The sequence below is a fragment of the Leiobunum rupestre genome, chromosome 5, assembly GCF_980474605.1.
Source record: "Leiobunum rupestre chromosome 5, qqLeiRupe1.1.hap1, whole genome shotgun sequence".
Taxonomy (NCBI): Eukaryota; Metazoa; Arthropoda; class Arachnida; order Opiliones; family Sclerosomatidae; genus Leiobunum; species Leiobunum rupestre.
The window spans coordinates 22,397,445-22,417,837 of NC_143388.1; the positions used below are offsets into that span (position 1 = coordinate 22,397,445).

Here is a 20,393-nt window from a genome sequence, read left to right on the forward strand (position 1 = left end):
ACAATTCTAAAACATGTGTTATGTATGGGTGTTTGTGTTGTCGAAATACAATTATTTGTTGCTTCGTGTGCCCGGGTGTATCGAAAATTTCTCTTTTTGTAGACTCGCACTTATTAATTTCGCCAAATTCGTCTCAATTATAAAAGGACTGGGTGTATTTCAATTTGAACAAGTATTTACGCTTTTAACCAGTATGCTGCTGGATAATTAATAAGTGGTCATAACTCTATCTCGATTTGTTGAGTTGGAAAAATATAATTATCAGTATTATACAATCACCGTGTCTGTCTGTCTGTCTGTCTGTGGGTCTGTCAGGCCTGCGAACGCGTTCGCATTTTCGGGGCAAAGGGTAATCACTGCGTACACAGTTTCTTAGAATCAGGGAAAAGGTTTTCCAAAAGCGCCCTCTTTTTGTCATTGGGTGAAGTATAATTTCTTAATCGGCCGGGATTCGAACCCGAGCCCTCTTGAACGATAGGTGAGCGTTCTACCGCAGAACCACGGATACAGTTACGCTTCACTAAAAATTATAAACTCTTCCGAGGAGAGGTATATTTTGGCAAGCTTGCCAACTTGTTATTTAAACACTATAAATGAATTACGAAATTTACGACGTGTCACGTAGGCTCGAGAGAAAATAATTCAAGTTGGTAAATATTCGACTCCAAAGTACAAACGTATAAAATGTTCACGTCACTCCCGACGTTGTTGTTCAAACTTTTAGTGCTCTACCATAAGTGGATAGAAACCTACAAGGGTGTCAAATCGGCCATGGTGTCTCGGGAAAATAGTTATCTACCCCGACTTTGTTTTGGGGACTATCGTCCCCTTTGATCTTCCAGTTTATGAGCTCTTTATAGACAGAAAAGGTTAATTTTGGAATCAAGTGTTTCAGAAACAACAGGTGACTCATTGCTTTAAAACTAAAAATATGTTTAAAACACTTGGTTTATAATAAGTCTTCACTGTCATTTAAAAGATATTAGTACAAACCATGATTGTTGTGGTATTGTTAGTGCTCGGAATTGTTTATTCATTATCCACAAATTTTCCGATTTATTTAAAAAACGTTGGTAAAAAGAATATCATTTTAACTTATTTCATTATGTTTTTTACGCAACCAAGCATTTATTTGAATAAAAGTGGTATTTTTTAAATAATTGTTTGTTTTATTGAAATAATAGGCTTATTCGCTTTCGATTATTTAAACATTTTACAATTTTTATTCAACTATTGGTTATTTAAATAAATATTATTTAAATATCGCCGAGCTTATTTTATTCCTGGATAAAAATTAATCGAATGCCGAGCACTAGGTATTGTGCCGTGATGATAGACATTTTATTTTCTTTACGAGATTTATTCGGCGGATCTAGGGTCGATTTTTCGTAGAGAGAAGCGAAAATTTCACATCTCCAAACAAACCAAAAAAGTGGAGCAAAAATAATAATTCTAAAAATAAAGAGAAAAGAGAGGAACAGAAATATTAATTCTAAAAATGAAGCGAAAAGAGAGGAACAGAAATATCAATTCTAAAAATAAAGCGAAAAGAGAGGACAGATAATTTCACTTCTCAAAATAAAGCGAAAAGAGAACTGCAAAAATATTAATTCTAAAAATAAAGCGAAAAGAGAGGACTGAAAATTTCACTTCTCTAAATAAAGCGAAAAGAGAGGAGCAAAAATATTACTTCTATAAATAAAGCGTAAAGAGAGGACTGATAATTTCACTACTCAATATAAAACGAAAAGAGAGGAGCAAAAATATTAATTCTAAAAATAAAGCGAAGAGAGAGGACTGAAAATTTCACTTCTCTAAAAAAGCGAAAAGAGGAGCAAAAATATTACTTCTTTAAATAAAGCGTAAAGAGAGGACTGAAAATTTCACTTCTCAAAATAAAGCGAAAAGAGAGGAGCAAAAATATTAATTTTAAAAAGAAAGCGAAAAGAGAGCACAGACAATTTCACTTCTCAAAATAAAACGAAAAGAGAGGAGCAAAAATATTAATTCTAAAAATAAAGCGGAATTGCAAAACCGAATATTCTCCAACGACCACTGGAGGTCACTAGAAACGTTAATAACAATTTGAATAAAAAAAATAATCAATAAAAAATATACAATATATTTATTATAAATAAATATAATATATATATAATAAATATATAATATATATATATATAATAAATATATAATATATATATAATATATATATATATAATAAATATATAATATATATTTATAATTAATATATAATATATATTTTTAATTAATATATAATATATATTTATAATTACTATATAATATATATATTTATAATAAATATATTTTTCCTTCCCTTAATAGTTAGAGGACGTTCTCATAGATGTCGCCACTGCAGTGTTAACTTTCGATTTAGAGACGGACACGCGCAAAGCGAGTGATAAGAAGGAGGAGGAAAGGGTGCTTTAAGGTGAAGGTAGTCTCTCTCTCCGTCTATTGGCCGTTGGTGTCGCTGTGAGAGAGCTAAAATAGGCCTAGCTCGATGGAAAAGTTATTGATCGTCTTTCTCGTTTTTACAGTAGAGGATTTTGCGTTTCGAATAGTCCGGCCACGCTAAATTCATCTCAGCCGTCGCTTTCAGCCGGAAACTCCGGAAAAAATCTCCGTCACGAATCTCAATTGTTTCCGGAGCTATTGACAACGCTTTCGCCGATATCAGGTAATCAAATCTTTTTAATTGCCTCATTTATTTACCGACCAATTTTGGCATTACATGATAGTCCAGTGGGCTTCCCCGCATTACTTCGAATTTTCGGATAGCATAACGTGGGACTAAATTTCCTTATTTTATAGCCAAAATCAAATTATTTAGTAGTATTTTGATCTACTTTTTGATAGATTTTAATTATTTAATTAAAAGTAAAAATGTACTAACTCAGTGGCATAGGCAGGGGGTTTTCCGTGTTAAAACCCTCCCCCTTTGGGCGTTCTAAATTTTAAACCCTTCTTGATCCTCTCCGAAATTTTACATAGTATGAACCGCCCCCTAGTAAAATATCCGGCTACACCACTGAAGAGTAAGTTCATTGGCAATTAAGTAAATTTGTAGTTCGAATATTTGCTTCAATATATTAATTTTCATTAACTAGCTACTATATTTTACTGAACGTTTCGTTATTCGTGTTTTGCAGTGCTAAACTCACTATTTTTCTAAAACATTGTGAAGACGTAATTTACGTTTTTAAGTTTATGACGGTTGAAAAGTTTATTGTTCGTTATTTCTTAAAATTATTGTACAAGATAATCCGGCTAATTTATTCCCGGCTGTATTGGATTTGATTTAAAACGAGTCGCTAACGTATAAATTAATTTGGAAGAATTTTCTATACCCCAAATTGAGTCATCCATCGTTTTATATGGGGATATTTTTTCTGGTTCAGCGCGCTAAGCAGCGCCACCTACACCGTCCCTTTAGAATTAGATATTGGGAGTATAATCGTCGGGATGAACATGTCCTCGGATGAGGCTCCAGCTAGATAGCGCTAGCCTCAGTAACGTGCTTTTCTCCGGAGCTTCTCTGGATAATATCCTGGTGCTGTCCTCATTAGTATTCATGAGCGTTCAAGCCGGTCGATAAAGCGGAACCAGCAGCAAAACAGTCCCCTTTTAGTTCGGCGCCGCTGAGATGACACCGGAATTATACTCTGGTAAAGGGAAGAATTGCAAAGATTTCGTTGCGGTTGACACTATTGTCAAAGGTAGAGAAGTCTGTGGATTGACACTATTGTCAAAGGTAGAGAAGTCTGTGGATTGACACTATTGTCAAAGGTAGAGAAGTCTGTGGATTGACACTATTGTCAAAGGTAGAGAAGTCTGTGGATAGCCTCAAACTGACTCTCAAGGTGTAGAGCCTAGAGGAAGAGTATATAGAGTTCTTCGTCGCTGTCGGTTCTAGGAATTGAGAGCCCTCTATCTAGTAAGACCGAAGACTGAACTAAAGGCGTCATTTTCGAGTTAAATTACTATTAAGTTAAATTAAGAAATAATTTAATCCTAAGTTAAATTAAGAAATAATTTAATCCCAAGTTAAATTAAGAAATATTTTAATACTAAGTTCAATTCAGAAATAATTTAATACTAAGTTAAATTAAGAAATAAATTAAATTAATATTAAGTTACATTAAGAAGTAAATTAATATTAAATTAAATTAAGAAGTAAATTAATATTAAGTTAAATTGAGAAGTAAATTAATATTAAGTTAAATTAAGAAGTAAATTAATATTAAGTTAAATTAAGAAGTAAATTAATATTAAGTTAAATTAAGAAGTAAATTAATATTAAGTTAAATTGAGAAGTAAATTAATATTAAGTTAAATTAAGAAGTAAATTAATATTAAGTTAAATTGAGAAGTAAATTAATATTAAGTTAAATTAAGAAGTAAATTAATATTAAGTTAAATTGAGAAGTAAATTAATATTAAGTGAAATTAAGAAGTAAATTAATATTAAGTTAAATTGAGAAGTAAATTAATATTAAGTTAAATTAAGAAGTAAATTAATATTAAGTTAAATTAAGAAGTAAATTAATATTAAGTTAAATTAAGAAGTAAATTAATATTAAGTGAAATTAAGAAGTAAATTAATATTAAGTTAAATTGAGAAGTAAATTAATATTAAGTTAAATTTAGAATTAAATTAATTAATATTAAGTTAAATTTAGAATTAAATTAATTAAGATTTAGTGAAGTTAAGAGTTAAATTAGCGAATGAACCAAATTAATATTCAAATATTATTTATCTGCTTTTCTCACGAAATGCTATTTCTTAAATGTAGATGGCGGCTTAAGCGCCGTACTATATTCGGCCCAGTTTAAGCAACTTGTTTAGTAGAACTGTCTATTTTTAAAACTAGGTGGATAACTCGACGACAAGAATGTCCTTTTTTTTGTATTGTCATGTCTAAAGAGGCTGTGCCTTAATCTTTTGAGTGTATGATGAATTATTTAAGAAGTTTGTCATGTAATCTCGTAAGAGAAAAGAATCCGTCTACGACACGGAAATGAAACATGTACCTTCACAAGTTTGAAGCGGTTTTCAATGCGAACTTATTTCCCTTTCAAAGCGCGGAAGCGTACACCGCATCACGGCTGAACATTTACCTCGTGTATTACTCCGCCTATCGATTTACAATGTGAAAATTACACTTATCTTTAAAATTTGTCTCTGATTCCGTTCCATAGACGAGTCAGTTAGTTGAAATAATTACTGGTAGCTATATGTGGAGTTATGTAGATTGACGTCATAGCCAAAAAACCGAAGCGCCTCTAGCGAGATAAATACGCAGCTTATAAACAGATTATCAGGTGCCGATCCAAACTTAATTATAAACTTTAACGAAACGAATAGTTAGATTAAATTACCAAAAAATTATCAAAACGTCTAAAATAATAACAATTGTATAACCTCCCAAAAACTATTCTACAAACTTAAAAATTGTGTACTTCCTCTAATAATCTAAATCCACTATTTTTCACCTAAGAAGCAATCATTTTTCAAAATTTAATACTTTGCTAAATATACTCCGTCATGAGTTGTGGCCTAAAAGTCTTTTTAGACTTGGCCCTTTAAGAAAATGTAAATACAAAAGGTGCTATGTCAAATAAAATTATTATTATTATTATTATTATTATTAAAAATTGTTACGATGACGTTATAGCAACGTGATTGTTGACGTCAATAGTATCGTCAATCCCATAATTCTTTGCGTGTTTTCGTTTTACTTGCTTAAAAGAACTAATATGTGACGGTGTGAAATTTACGAAGTAGTGGTAACTTAAAATCCTAAAAACCAATTTAGTTGACTTATAATAAGGGTAAAAAACAAAAATTATCGAAATATTATTTAACCTTTGAAAAGTAATTGAATCGCTTTTTTACCTCGGCGCAACTTAGATGTCGTCAGACTTATATTAGATAAAGGCACAAATTTCATAAATTTGTTTTGGCCTAAATTAGATATCTGCCAACTGAAATATTGAGTGCTTTTATCTAGTGGAGCTGGAGGTTAAATTAAAAATGTAGTTTAGAATTAAGTTAATATTAAATTGCAATGAAGAATGAAATTAATACTAAATTAAAATTAAGAATTAAATTAATATCAAATTAAAATTAAATTAATGATAAATTCATATTAAAATATTATTACTGTGATTTCTCGTAAAATGTTTGACGAATGTAGATGGCGACTTAAGCGCCGCACTATATCACGCCCTTTGTGAACTTGTTAACGGTTCAATTGATGTTTTCCCTCCGATTCCTGAGATATATGTTTCCGAAGCCCTCTTTCGTTCCAGCAAATACAATATAAAGGCGCGAAGATTGGGTCGGTTTATGGTTGCTTCGTCAGCCACAGCGCGGCGTTCTGATCGCCGTTTCCTTTTTTCGTTCGTCGCGTACCGTTTCTGCAATCAATTGCTATATAACACATTTCATCCGTAAAAAGCGTATAGAGCGAGATCTTTTCAACTTTTCTTCCAGTTTCATTCCGGAGATAAATGGACTATAGATCTCCTTAGTTCGCGCGTCAATAGCATAATAGATACGTTTTATCCAAAGTATATAATACGTAGCTATCTTGCTATACTTCTAATGTTATTGGCAGGGTTCCGAAGCGTCCAATAATGTGGCAAGTAGTGGTAAATACCAACATAATAATAATAGCTTTCGTGACAAATATGACCAATAGTCGTAAATATTTTTTTAAATCCCAAAAAATTTCATCAACACGTATTTCAGATTATTTGGGCTATTGTAATCTAATATACATGTATTGGCCAAGTTGCCAGATTGTGAACTATTTTATTCAAATATATTGGTCAAATTGAAAGATTTTGAGCTATTTTACTCAAATATTTTAGTCAAGTTGCCAGATTGTGGGATATTTTATTCAAATATATTGGCTGAATTGCCAGATTTTGGACTACTATTGTCAAATATATTAATTAAGTTGGCAGGTTGTGGGCTACTTTAGTCAAATATATTGGCGAAGCTGCCAGGTTTTGGGATACTTTAGTCAAATATATTAATTAAGTTGCCAGATTTTGGGCTACTTTAGTCAAATATATTGGTCAATTTGCCAGGTTTTGGGCTAATTTAGTTAAATATATTAATTAAGTTGCCAGGTTTTGGGCTACTTTAGTCAAATATATTGGCCAAGTGGCCAGATTTGGGGCTACTTTAGTCAAATATATTAGTTAAGCTCGTAGTTAAGTGGCCAGATTTTGGGCTACTTTAGTCAAATATATTGGTATTTGTTTTTGACATTTTGTTTTAAAGAAAAAACTATTTTTTTGGTGTTATTGACCCTATTTTGGCACTATCTTATTTTATATAGTGAACATAGCAACTGGGTCGATATATCGTCTCCAGGTACTTAAGACCTTCCGCTAATGTTACGACTTAAGCTTGGTCTATATATATTAACCGGAAGTAGCCTGCGCAAGTGCTTATCTATAGAACGTTCGAGATACATTTAGAGCCTTGTCAAAGCTAAAGCTTTAGTTGCTATTCCTATTATATATCTTAAATGTACTGAGTTCGTTTGCTAAAGATATAAATAGCAGGAATCCTTTTATTCACTTATTTTAACAATATTAAGGGTAGCGACAAGGTTGTCTGAGTTAACCCACTAGTTTAAACCAAGGCTTAAACCATAATTTAAAACAAGTGGTTTTTTAATCCTTTGGTGTTTTTAACTTCACTATGATTATCCCAAATTATGTGTACATTTTCTTACCAAAACACTACGAAACAAAAACGTCTTCTGGCCAAAATATTTGTACATTATCAAAACTAAAACTAAAACTTCGTTTCTGTCGAGACTTTTGTAATATTCGAAACCGAAAATAAGAGTTCAACTAAACATTTTTATACTGCTGTTCTATAGTTGATTACTGGCTAATAATAATCGACTAGGCACAGAGAAAGTCGCTAAACTTGTGTGTTTGTTTAAAGTCTTGAACAAAAATGTTAAAGAGAGTCAGGTATATTCCCAGAAAATAATTTCCTTATAATCCTGAAAAAATTTTGATGCTTAATTTTTTTAACTCAAATTAAATTTTAGTTAATAAAAAACAGTAAGTACAGTTAAAAAAAATAAACACAAGTGAAAAATTGGATTAAAAGTAATATAAACCAGTGTTTTAAAAAAAACCCTGGTTTAATCGAAAGGAACCCGGCTTGATCTAAATACCGGTTAATTTGGTTTGAAAAAATACTGTTTTTTTCCACCCCGGTAGCGATTAATCTCTTCGGTTAAATTTTATAAACACACTTAGATTTACTATTAAAAAAATATAACTATATTGCTATCAACTGGCTCCCTCCGCAAAGTTTCGGTAATTAAAAAAATATTCAGCGACCCAATTTCATTTTAGATAACTCAGAGTCATATTCATTATAACTGTCCCCTTTTTCGACAAGGGAGTCAAACGTAAGTTATGGATTAGTTTGTTAACCTTGTTGAAAATTCTAACAGCCTTTCATTAATCATTATGTAGGTGTATTAAACTAGTGGTTCTATATTGTAACAATATGTCATTGGCAGGAGTGAATTGTCATTGTATATGTAATGTATTTATCAAATTACAATACATGGTGCAGAACTACAGATTGATCAAAAGAAACCCAATAATTTTGGCCGTGATTTCGAACCTATTTACACGGAGGCCCCTGTAGAAGTGCTCTAACCGCAGTACGACGGTGCTCAGGGTGAAGTTAATATACACGGTTTGCTATGCTAGCGCCATCTATACGTCGCGCTTGCAGAAGTAATAGTTCGAGATTAGTATAATAAAAGTACGTAACTTTTCTATAAATGTTTTAAACAGACGGTCATGAATATTCGAATAAATGATACGAGTTATATTTGTTTTAACTTAAAGTTTAAGTTAAAATTGTTAAGTACCCCAAGTACTTTTGTAGGTTTTCTCCAGTAGTAACGGCTCTCTTTTGGGGCCCGAACTTATATTTAACCGGGGGCCCTAGTCCGCATTCGGGGTCGTCAGGGCCGGCGTTAGGGGGGGGGGGTAAGCGGGACAAAAGTACCCCGGGCCCGGGCCTCCGAAAGGGGTGCCTAACTGAAATTTTTTTACTATTTCCAAAAAACCATATTTTGCAGTAAAAATATTTGTGGAAGGGGGTGGGCATGGGCCTGAGAACGCTTACCTAGGGCCGGAAAATCCTAGCGCCGGCCCTGGGCGTCTTTACTTTTGAGTATACAGAGGTTATGGATTTTTCCCAGATTTCAAATATGTAGGTAACGATATCTCAATGTTGCGTTATTATTTCATTCAGAATATTCATATATTTTGAAAGATATCCTATAAGATAGTTCATCTTAGCTATATGCAAAATACAGGGTTCGAACAAGACTTGGAAAATCTGGAAAAGTCAGGGAATTTGAAAATGGTTCCAAAACGTCAGGGGAAAGTCAGGGAATTTGAAAATGTTTCCAAAAGGTCAGGGGAAAGTCAGGTAAAAGATTTATTAAAATATATATTAAATATTTTGCAATATTTTACCGCAAACCATTAGTTTATTTTACAAAAATGGTCATGGAAGTAAGACGTAAGATTTAGGTAATACTGGGCTGTTTTGAATTTATATAGGAGTAAAGAGTGAGGGTGATTGTGGGTAACGCTAAAAATAGTTTCAAAATAGTAATTTTTCCTAATTAGAAATTAATACATTTTTGATAAAGTCTTTACCCAAAAATATCAGCTGCTTTGTCATTTCGTTGAACGCCCCTATAATTTGTGAAAGCAACTACCAGCTCTCCGTCGCAGCCTGTATCTTACTTTCCCCGAAAGGTCGTTAGAACTTCCGATTGCTGTGGCGTGATTTTGGCGCGTGATTTATTATGAGCTCCGCGTAACAGAGCGTTAATTTAAACCTGAGATATATATTAGTTTTAAGACTGCATATAATATAATTTAATCGAAATGCTCTAGAATTAAAAGTTTGAAGTTTGTAAAAGATTTTAGATGAGCCAGGGTAACTCGAAGGGTTCTAGTATTAAAATCCTTTAAAGTTACAAAGGTATTTCCATATTATAAATCAAGTTGCTTAAAGCAAAATCTCTCAGAAAACTACGGGAAATCAACCGTTAAACAAAGTTCTTTCTGGGAAATCAACCGTTGAAGTACTTTGTGGAGAATAGTTATCTACCATTACCGTTAAAATATTACCATTCCGTTATACCAACCACCCCAAATTCCATTTGACATAGGTTTCACATTCCCAATCATTACCGAGGTAAAAAGGCCCAACCAGCGTTCGATAATTGAGTTAAATTTTGTGACGTGATTTCCTACGAATGCACAGGTCAGATTGTATTTGAAATTTCCATTCCAATTCCATTCGATTTTTCGTTTTCCATCCCTTCCCGATTCTAATATAAAACACGAATCTGAAAAAGTGCCCATTAAAGCGATAAGTCTACGGTTACCATGGTTATTGGTAAAATAGCATTTCCAAGCGGCTGTCTACTAGGAAAATATCATTTCTATTTCCGTCTGTCCAGGACTCCAGGTAGCGGTAGATTGGGATGCGGGTGGAACAGGTAGAAGGGTGTCGCCTGGAGAGCCAGCTCGCAGGTGGAAAATTAAATTTTGCTCGACTCTCTCTCTCTCTCTCTCTCTCTCTCTCTCTCTCTCTCTCTCTCTCCCTCTTTCTCTCTCTCTCTCTGTCAAATTGAATTTTGATATTTTCCGTTTGGATCGAAAAATAACTTTATTAAGTTACGATGTGATTTTTATAACCAGCCTTAAAATTAATTGGAATCTCTACGAGCTAGAGTTAAAGCATTTTTTGGGTTATTTTTAAGCGGAAGTAACTCAATACACGTGCTCCCAGGCATTCTTGATTTTCAGTTTGGTCAGGATGGGAAAATCGAGTTGCGTATTTAGCTACGGTCACACTACCGCTTTGAAAAAAATATCTTTGGCCCAATCTGTCATTCAAACCGACTTAAACTGGGTTTTGAGGATTAGTGTGGCCGTGTCTTCAATCTAGTCGCAGTAGCGGTCACTCCAAAGTGTTCTTTGATGTGGAATATATTGAAGCGATTTCGTAACAGTATTTTTTATGTTTTGCAGGAGCTGTTCTCGATGTTGACTTTCCAGAGAGCCATGACCAGTTCCAACGAAATCAAAAGAATACGTCGCCCAAAACGAAATGTTACAGATAATTTCCAGCTAACAGCTAGAGGGTGTTAAATACGTGTTTATCAACGCCACGCTTATCTTAAGTGAGATAAGAAGTAGATCAAACATCAAAGGAGAACTTACTCAAAACAATGGTCGACATGAGGAGTTTGGTGGAAGAAGACCCTGGTAACAACTACGGCGGTGGTGGCCAGCAACAGGCGTTCAGCGTCCCCCAACAGAACCAACAGCAACAGCAACAACCTGGCGGAGGGGGCATCAACCAACCCACCGGGTTCCCCAACCCGCCCAGACAAGCCGGACAACGGTATTCGAAACGGGACGTAATAGACAGTCTGTGTACCTCGTTCAACCAAGACTTGTTAGTGTCGAAGACTTTTTATTTCTTCTTCTTTTCCGCGTTCGGTTCCTTGTTTCCCCTCTTGGCCGTCTACTTCAAGCAGCTGGGAATGAACCCCACCCAGAGTGGCATGTTGATCGGATTCCGCCCGTTCGTCGAGTTCCTGAGTGCTCCGCTGTGGGGCAGTCTCGCCGACCGTTTCCGCAAAGGAAAGATCATGTTGATCTGCTCCCTGTTCTCCTGGATCATCTTCACCATGTCCTTGGCGTTCGTCCAGCCGCCAGCCTCTTCCTGCGTTCTCTTCAACAAGACGCACCACGTCCTGTACGAACCCAACGCCGACAGAGACAAGAGGAGCGTCATCGAGGTGAAACCGATACACCAACAGGACCTGTACGACCAGGACCAGGTCCAGGAGTACAATTTCACCGACGATAAATGGCCCGATTTCGTCGACCCTTACGAAACCTCTTCCAAGACTCCGTTCCAAGCTTCGTCCTTGCCCAAAAACAAACGCGAAGAAGGCCATAAACTGCCTTCGACGTACGTCGTCGGTAAGTCGCCCAATTCGGTGGATTACACTCTGAATTACAAGCAAGACGAGCACACCACTTACGTGTCGCCACCCTTCAGTTCCATGGTTTACAAGTGGGACGATGTCCAAGAGGTTTTCTTCTTGCTATTACTCCTGGTATTGCTCGGGGAGTTCTTCAGCGCGCCGGCCATCACTTTGGCCGATTCGGTGACTCTGACTTACCTCGGGGACAATATAGACAATTACGGGAAGCAACGAATGTTCGGGTCCCTCGGCTGGGGGCTGGCCATGTTCTTCGTCGGCATCGCTTTGGACCATTCGACCTCTTTCCCGCAGCACCCTTGCGGACCTCACGATCGCGAACGCAACTACACCATCTGCTTCGCCACCTTTTCGGTGTTGATGGGATGCGCGTTGATAGCGTCGACCCAGTTTAGGTTCGATTACGATCTCGGTGACGATGGGATTCCCATGAAGCACGTGGACAATGGACCGCAAATCGTTCATCAACCAGCACCCAATTCGGGGATTATGACCTCCTACGACGGGCAACAGCACGGCACCGTCACCGCTACTCTCGGAGGACACGAACCCATTCCGGACCAAGCTCCGAAGGTAAAACACTCGCACATTTATTGCTAATGGTTGTTTTTATAATATTCGAGAAATAATGGTTGCTAAAGATATGTTACAAATTCAATCTGCTTGAATAAATGAATACAGGGACGTTTCGCTGACACTGCAGTCAGGCGCGTAGGAACGATTTGGATCAAGGGCGGTACAGCTTGGATATTTCATTTGACAATCTCCTCTTCAACATGCATTTAGCGCCCCTTATTGACCAATTTGGTGCCTTTTCCAATTTTAATGGGGGTACATTGTATATCTGTACCAACCCGTTCCTACGCCACTGACTGCATTTATTTAGCAAGTGCGATAACCTTTCTTAGTAGATAGGAACGATAGGCACATCAACGACTGCGCGAGGGAAAAGTTGTACGAGGAGTGGTAATGTTTAAAAACGGTAGACTCTAACCTTATTTTTTAACATGCCCGTTTTCTGCGCTACCCTCGCACATGCGCAGAGTGAGTTACACATTTTATAGTTTAGAAAGGGATCGGAAAATATGTATTTTACATTTCAGTGAAGCCGAAACGTTCCCGTTTTATAGTAATCAGCTAGACTAATACCCAAGGCACCATCTTAGGCCCAAGTCATCTAGTGACTTATAATGCCTTTAAACCTCGCTTTAGACAGGTTTCCGGTTTACAACGCGTAGTCCTTTATGCCACGCTATCCAATAGCTCCCTACACTAACTATTACCGTTAACCTCTATTAGTTTTTATGGAAAGAGGAAACCCCTTTGACAAGTGGGGAGAGAACTTGCAAACTCTACGCAGAAAGAGTAGTTCTGAGTTTTCGCCCAGTGCCACAAGTTGGGATCGAACCCGGCTCCTCTTGCTGCGATGGGAAAGCGCTAATTAATCCGCCATATATAACAAAAACGCGTAGAAGTAACTAAGAACTAAGAAAATATTAAATGCTGGTACCATAAAGTTATACCTCTGAACCTACATTTAGATATATAGTCGTGGAAAATGGAGTATATACATTTAATTTATTATTATTTATTGTTATTATCAATATATTTTATAATTATAAATTCAAATTAAAAAATTATTCTCCAATTTCTGAAACTTCAATCAGATGGCGCTACAGACAGATGTTTTAGGGGGTTTTCATTCTGAGAAGTATAACATCATGGCAGCAGGAGACAATGTTATCCTACAAAGTTCTTATTTACTTATATGCCTTCTTGGTTATAATTAGTTCAAGCAACCAGCTATCGCACACTCTTGAAATAGCAGACGAAATGTTGTAATTGCACTACCACCATCTCTAGATCCGTAGCTGAGTTAATATTTAGCGTATGACAGTTTCTTAGATCCTCCAAGCTTTGTTAATTTACAATGAATATAGGGATGGCGCCACATTTGCTGCTGCCTCGTGCTATTCATCGTGATAGGGTAGGATCCATAGATATATGAAATAGTGTTGATCCAAAAGTCTTTCTGGATGCGCTACGTTATAGCGCCATCTTTCCACCAAAAGCAAAATACTAATTTTGAACACCGATAGATGGCACTATTACGTAGTGCATCCAGAAAATATTTTTCAAATACTAATTCTTTAACACCGATAGATGGCACTATTACGTAGCGTATCCAGAAAATATGGGTATTCTGCTAGCTGTCTCTTACGTGTTATATGCTCTTTTATATATCGCTTTATTAATTAAATATGAGGGTTTTATTATCTACGTATTTCTATTATAGGTTTGTTATCTAACGTGAGAGATATCGCCAATTCATTTCCTTAACTACGTACTAACCATCTGTCGCGAAAATGAAACTATTAGGAAAAATCCTCCACATCACAGTTTCGGCCGTTTAAAGCACGTGTCGGCTCGACGTCAAGTAGCTCTTTTTCAACAGATTTCGCTATCGTCGTAATCAAAACAAGATAGTTAAGTAACATTTGGACCCAAAAGGCGGGTACATATAGGTACCCCTCGCGTTGATTCTATCGTTTGTAAATTCGCCCATAAACTTGAATTACAGCAATTATAAACAATATTTTTACACGGGATATATAATTGATGTTAAAGTGCACTAAATAGAGTATAAGTTGTCTAACTATAATATTCTACAAAATGGTTCTCTGACGATGTTATTCTTTGGCTATTTGGAATTTTAGCTTCCTTGGCCATAAATAGATGGCACCACGCTCTCCAGTACAATCTAGTTTCTTGAAGAATCGGATAGATTCATGGCAATGATAGAGCCGACAGTTATTTAAAATATCAAGTGTTTTATGAGGGTTTTATTATCTAAGTATTTCTATGAAATAGGTCTGTTATCTAACGCGGGAGATATCGCCAATTCATTTCCTTAACTACGTTCTAACTATCTGTCACGAAAATGAAACTATTAGGAAAAGTTCTCCACATCACCGTTTCCGCCGTTTAAACTAAGTGGCGTCTTTAGTGTCGTTCCTAGATGGTACGATAGATGTCGTTTTCGGCAGCAAGTTTAACCTAGTGTATTCGGTCCGATTAGCATATTTTATTTCGTTCAGTGAAATAAATATTTAATAATACCCCATCATTTGGTACGTGCACAATTTGTTATAGCGCACAAAATTGGCTTTTGGCTAATATCTCCGTTTGAATTGTATTTACGGCTATAAACACAATTACGAAAATATAACCTGCAAAGCAATCTTTATGGAAGACCCCTTCAATTTTTCAAATTTCGCTGTACAGTGGCGCCAAACATTTTTAAAGCGAAAGGCAAGAGCGGTCAGAGCTGCAAGCGTTGGTGTTCCACACCAAATACCTGAGGTTATATTCCCTTTAACATTGTACCCCCTTGACTAAAAACGTGGCCGCCGCTGAATTTACGTCACGTTTTTATCCATGTTTAAAATGGATAACTCGGCTAGCCATTGTGGTTTCTGTAATAAAACACTTGAATATGAAGCTATTGTGACGGTTAAGCTTGGATTGAATGTTCTGATTGAAGCTAGTATTGAGAGGAAAGATGGGAAAATTGAATTATTTCAATTAAAGTCCATATAGAATGCTGTAGGGATTACGCCCACAAGAGCAGTATTAATGCGATATTGCGCAAAAATGGTGGACAGAAACGTAGCAAACCGACTCCAGTGAATAGTTACAAATTGCGTTTTGGGTACAACCTTAAAATTACGATGGCTTATACCGAAATAATCCATAGAACCGTTTTTGTAGAAAATAGGGTTGCACCGATATGGGTACCAGTCGATATATCGGCTATTCGTGGCCGATGATATCGGCTGATATATCGACCGATATTAATAAAGTTATCTATCATAACAGTAGTGTATATGATAAAGTCATTGTAAAAGACGGTTCAGTGCACTGTCATACCATTTTATTATATTTTTTCATTAAAATATATTTTCTATCACAAATCCAATATCGTTGTTTTGTATTTGTTTACACTCGTAACCCCCGGTCTAAAAAATGGTATAATCTAGCTTCTGAAGTCCGGCGATAATTTTAATTAAATATTTTTCTGAAAATATTTTTCTAATATCGGTATCGGCCTATATCGGCTACGATCAAGCCGATATTGGCCGATACCGATATTAGAAAAAATAAACTGATATATCGGTGCATCCCTAGCAGAAAATAGTCGAACCCTTATGTTCGTAATTCGGTTTATAGCCGCAAATACACTACAAACGGAGATATTAGCCAAAACCCAATTTTGTGCGCCTATTTTCCGCCATCAAAAAAAGTGTTCACAACCAAATGATGGGGTATTATGCCCGTTTTCTGGTGCTGGTGCAACCTCTCTAATATCTCTTGATAAACATAATGTAGATGTGTATTCAGATTTTAACTTATTTTTGTTCAACCGAAAAAAATATGTATATCACTGAATGAAATAAATTCTGCTATGCCTCGGTCATTAGAAGGTGAACGTCTTAAATACGAGATACGATGACTTTAAAGAGACGCCGCGTTTAAATACATTAAAAAATATATATTTTATTTATAATATTAATCAGCTAGGTTAATCACCTAAGTCATCAAGCGACTTTTAAAGCCATTAATTCAGGCGGCCGGGTTACAATGCGTAGGAGGGTAGTGGCAAGCCCTTCAAGCCACGCGAGCCAACAGCTCCCTACACTAACTATTACCGTTAACCTCCACAAGTTGTTATTGAAGGGGAAACCGAGGAGCTCGGGGGAAAACCCCTTTAACCAGTGGGGAGATAACTTGCAAACTCAACGCGGAAGGAGTTGTTCCGAGTTTTCACCCAGTGCTACAAGCTGGGCTCGAACCTACCTCCTCTTGCTGCGAAGCGAAAGCGCTAACCACTGCGTCACCCCACCAATTGGCCCTAATACTAAGTTAAACTAGCTGCCCTAAACGACATCTACCGTACAATCCAGGAACTATACTAAAGCCAAATGACGGCGAGTTTTGACATTTTATATATTATGACTAAATGAAGATGCCTGCCAAAATTCAGCCCGATCGCAATTTTTCCAAAGTGAAACCCTAAAGCTACTGGACTAGTAGGAGGTGCAGGCTGTACACACATAGGTACGGCTACTCTGATACAAGTTTACCGTACACGTTAAGGGCGCTGGATTAACCTCTCTATAGTAGCGGGATTAAGTATTTTTTTTAAAGAATTACGTGTAATTTTCTTCGCCACAGAATCGTTTGAATTCCGAAAATGGGGTTTGAATAATGTCAAAGGGGAGGAGTTACCAAAAAGTCGACCCTAATTTTTCAAATGAATCTGTGACCCTTTAAACGGACAAATATTTCGTGCTGTAGCAACGATAGGGGTGATACTTTACGGGATTTCTTGGTGTAATGTGGAGAAGCGTACAATTCCTCTCTAAAAATCAATTTAATGGTTTTATGACTTTATTTATTATTTTTAAACATTTTGTCAGGGTTTATTTCATTTAAATTGGATTTTTATTGATTTTAATTGTTTTATTTTATTGATTTTAATTGTTTTATTTTATTGATTTTGGGAATGTTTTGTCTCTTTTCCTTTACAAATAGATTAATAATTTGATAGCAGCGGTACTTTTAACTTTAATTTAAATTAATATTAATTTAATTACTAAATAAAAACTTAATTGAATTTAGTTTGCCCTGAATTGTCATTGCTAGATATTTTTGTATAAATAGGCGATATAATATATATAAAATATTATCATTGCGATTTAAGTTATTGATTTTTACAAATTCACTCGATTTAAATGAAATAGATTTAATTCGATTGGTAATGCAAACCAATATGGAAATATATTATCTTTATTACATTTAATTAGTTCAATTTGGTTTGATCTGAATTGGAAATTTGACATTGCTAATATTTTATACATTTTCCGTAAATACATAAAAGTATAATGGTTATTTAAATCGTTTATAAAAAAACCAATCTTTGGACTTTTCACCAATATAAAAACTTGGAGAGACGGCCATCTTAAAGCAACTGTCGGCCACCTGTATTATGAAAAGGCTCCTGTTATTAGAGATGGCCATGAATCTATCCGATTCTTCGAAAAACGCTACTGTACTGGAGAGCGTGGTGCCATCTAGTTATGGCGAAGGAAGCTAAAATTCAAAATAGCCAAAGGATAACGTCGTCAGAGAGCCATGGTAGAATGTTATAGTTAAACAACTTAAACTCTTTTTTGTGGACTTTGACCTCAACTATATATCCCGTTTAAAATTATTGTTTATAATTGCGGTGATTTAAGTTTATGGGCGAATTTACAAACGATCCTATAAGTACCCGCCTTTCGGGTCAAAATGTGACTTAACTATCTTGTTTTGATTACGACGATAGCGACATCTGTTAAAAAAGAGCTACTTGACGTTGAGCTGACGATCTCTTTAAAAGCCTATTTCAAAATGTTTTCAATACGAAAGTAAACTTTCTAATATTTTTTGCGGATTTGATAACCTAGAAATGTCCATTTCTGTGGCGAAATTTGAATTTTAAAGACGCGGTGAAGTAAATACAGCTACGCTTTTCTTAGGCGACCATGATAAGTAGTTTTCTGGGTAAATGTCAAAGGTCATTGAGTCCCGGGCAGCGATGGCTCCCTTAATATATGGTCGGAGTAGAAGCGCTGGCAGTTATCTTCGCCAAAATTGATCGTCCTCGGCTCACTATATAGGACGTGATAAATTGGCTTTTGAGTCGCTTAATATATATATGAAGGACGCTTGTCCCAAAAAAAGTGCTATTAGGATAGTGTACTCGCTGAAGTTAGAAAACCATAAATAAACCCGCAGAAAGTACCCGGAAAACTTAATTAAAATTCTCCTTTGTTTGCTGACCATTATTTGCGTTATAAAATGTTAAATATTCACAAAATGAAATGCTATTCGGTGAATCGTGCAAATTAATTAAAATTTAGTTTTTTAAGTTTATGAGGACGCAATAGGATTTTTTTAAATTAACGTGGCCTTCTTGTTTACTGTTTTTTTTTTAACTCACTTCTACAATGAATCCGCAGCTCTCCCACTAAAGAGAGCGAGTGAATTCGTCCATAGGTTTGACAGCACAATTTCAAGAACAAGCTGGGCCGTCGTAGCGAATTTATGGAAAGGCCTGTATAGTGTAAAGTCAATTTTTAATTATCTACGGTAATAATTTTTAATAATCGACACTTACAGAAAGATAAACTAATTTAATTTAATTAAGAATAAGTAAATATATTACGTCAGGGTCTTGATTTTTATTAATGTTTTTTTACTATAAAAATGGTTTTCTATAGAGGGTGATTAAAAAAAAAGAAATATTTATTGATGGGAAACTTCCTACTTACAAACTATCATGATGCATTGCTGCCTGGCGCGAAACAAAATCGATAAATTTGACCGAAAACAACATTCGCCTCAATCGATAATCACTGGAGACATGCCGTAGCCTTGGAATTTGAATCCCCGTAGCGTACGTAATTTGAATGAAGGCTTTTAGAAACTTCCTTTGTTATCTTTGACGCCACGTGTCACTTCTGGTTTTAACCCTTCGGCCAAACCAAGTGGCGCCATCTTTCGTCGAGAGAGTAATAATGAGAAACTACTTTAACGAGCTTCCTCGCCTTTTGACGTAAATCACGCGCATTATTCTAAGAACAATTTCCCGAAATAAACTTGTAAGGGCTTATGAAGGAAAATGTCACAACGTATATTACGAATTTGACGATGTTTTCGAGTATTTTTGTCGTGCGAAAGAAACATTAATTCGCCGCCTTTAACCGATTTTAATAATTCTACAGAAATGAGGTGAGGAACGACAAACGGTGTTTTATGGTCGTTAATGTTTTAGCTGACCCAGTATGCTGATTTATGTAGATATTGCGTGAAAACTATTTCAACATTGAAATCGGTTTTTTGTTTGAGTTGAGTTCGCGTAAATGTTCAGTCGGGATTTAACAAAACTATGTTATTTATACTTGATTTATGATCAGGGTTTTCTGATTTAAAATCAATTATTTAAATTACATGAATTTTTAAAAATCAGTTATTTAAATTACACGAATTTTTAAAAATCAGTTATTTAAATTACATGAATTTTTAAAAATCAGTTATTTAAATTACACGAATTTTTAAAAATTAGTTATTTAAATTACACGAATTTTTAAAAATCAGTTATTTAAATTACACGAATTTTTAAAAATCAGTTATTTAAATTACATGAATTTTTAAAAATTAGTTATT

At 35.3% G+C, this 20,393-nt stretch overlaps 1 protein-coding gene across 1 annotated transcript in view; it reads left to right on the forward strand.

The window, feature by feature from the left end:
- The first annotated feature begins 2,492 nt into the window (after positions 1-2,492).
- jef (major facilitator superfamily domain-containing protein 6 jef) overlaps positions 2,493-20,393 on the forward strand; it is a 45,000-nt gene continuing 27,099 nt past the window's right edge. The window contains exons 1-2 of the mRNA XM_090175739.1: positions 2,493-2,698; positions 11,137-12,695. Of these exons, the coding sequence (XP_090031865.1) occupies positions 11,337-12,695 (1,359 nt within the window). The 5' untranslated portion in view covers positions 2,493-2,698; positions 11,137-11,336. The remainder of the gene's footprint in view (positions 2,699-11,136; positions 12,696-20,393) is intronic.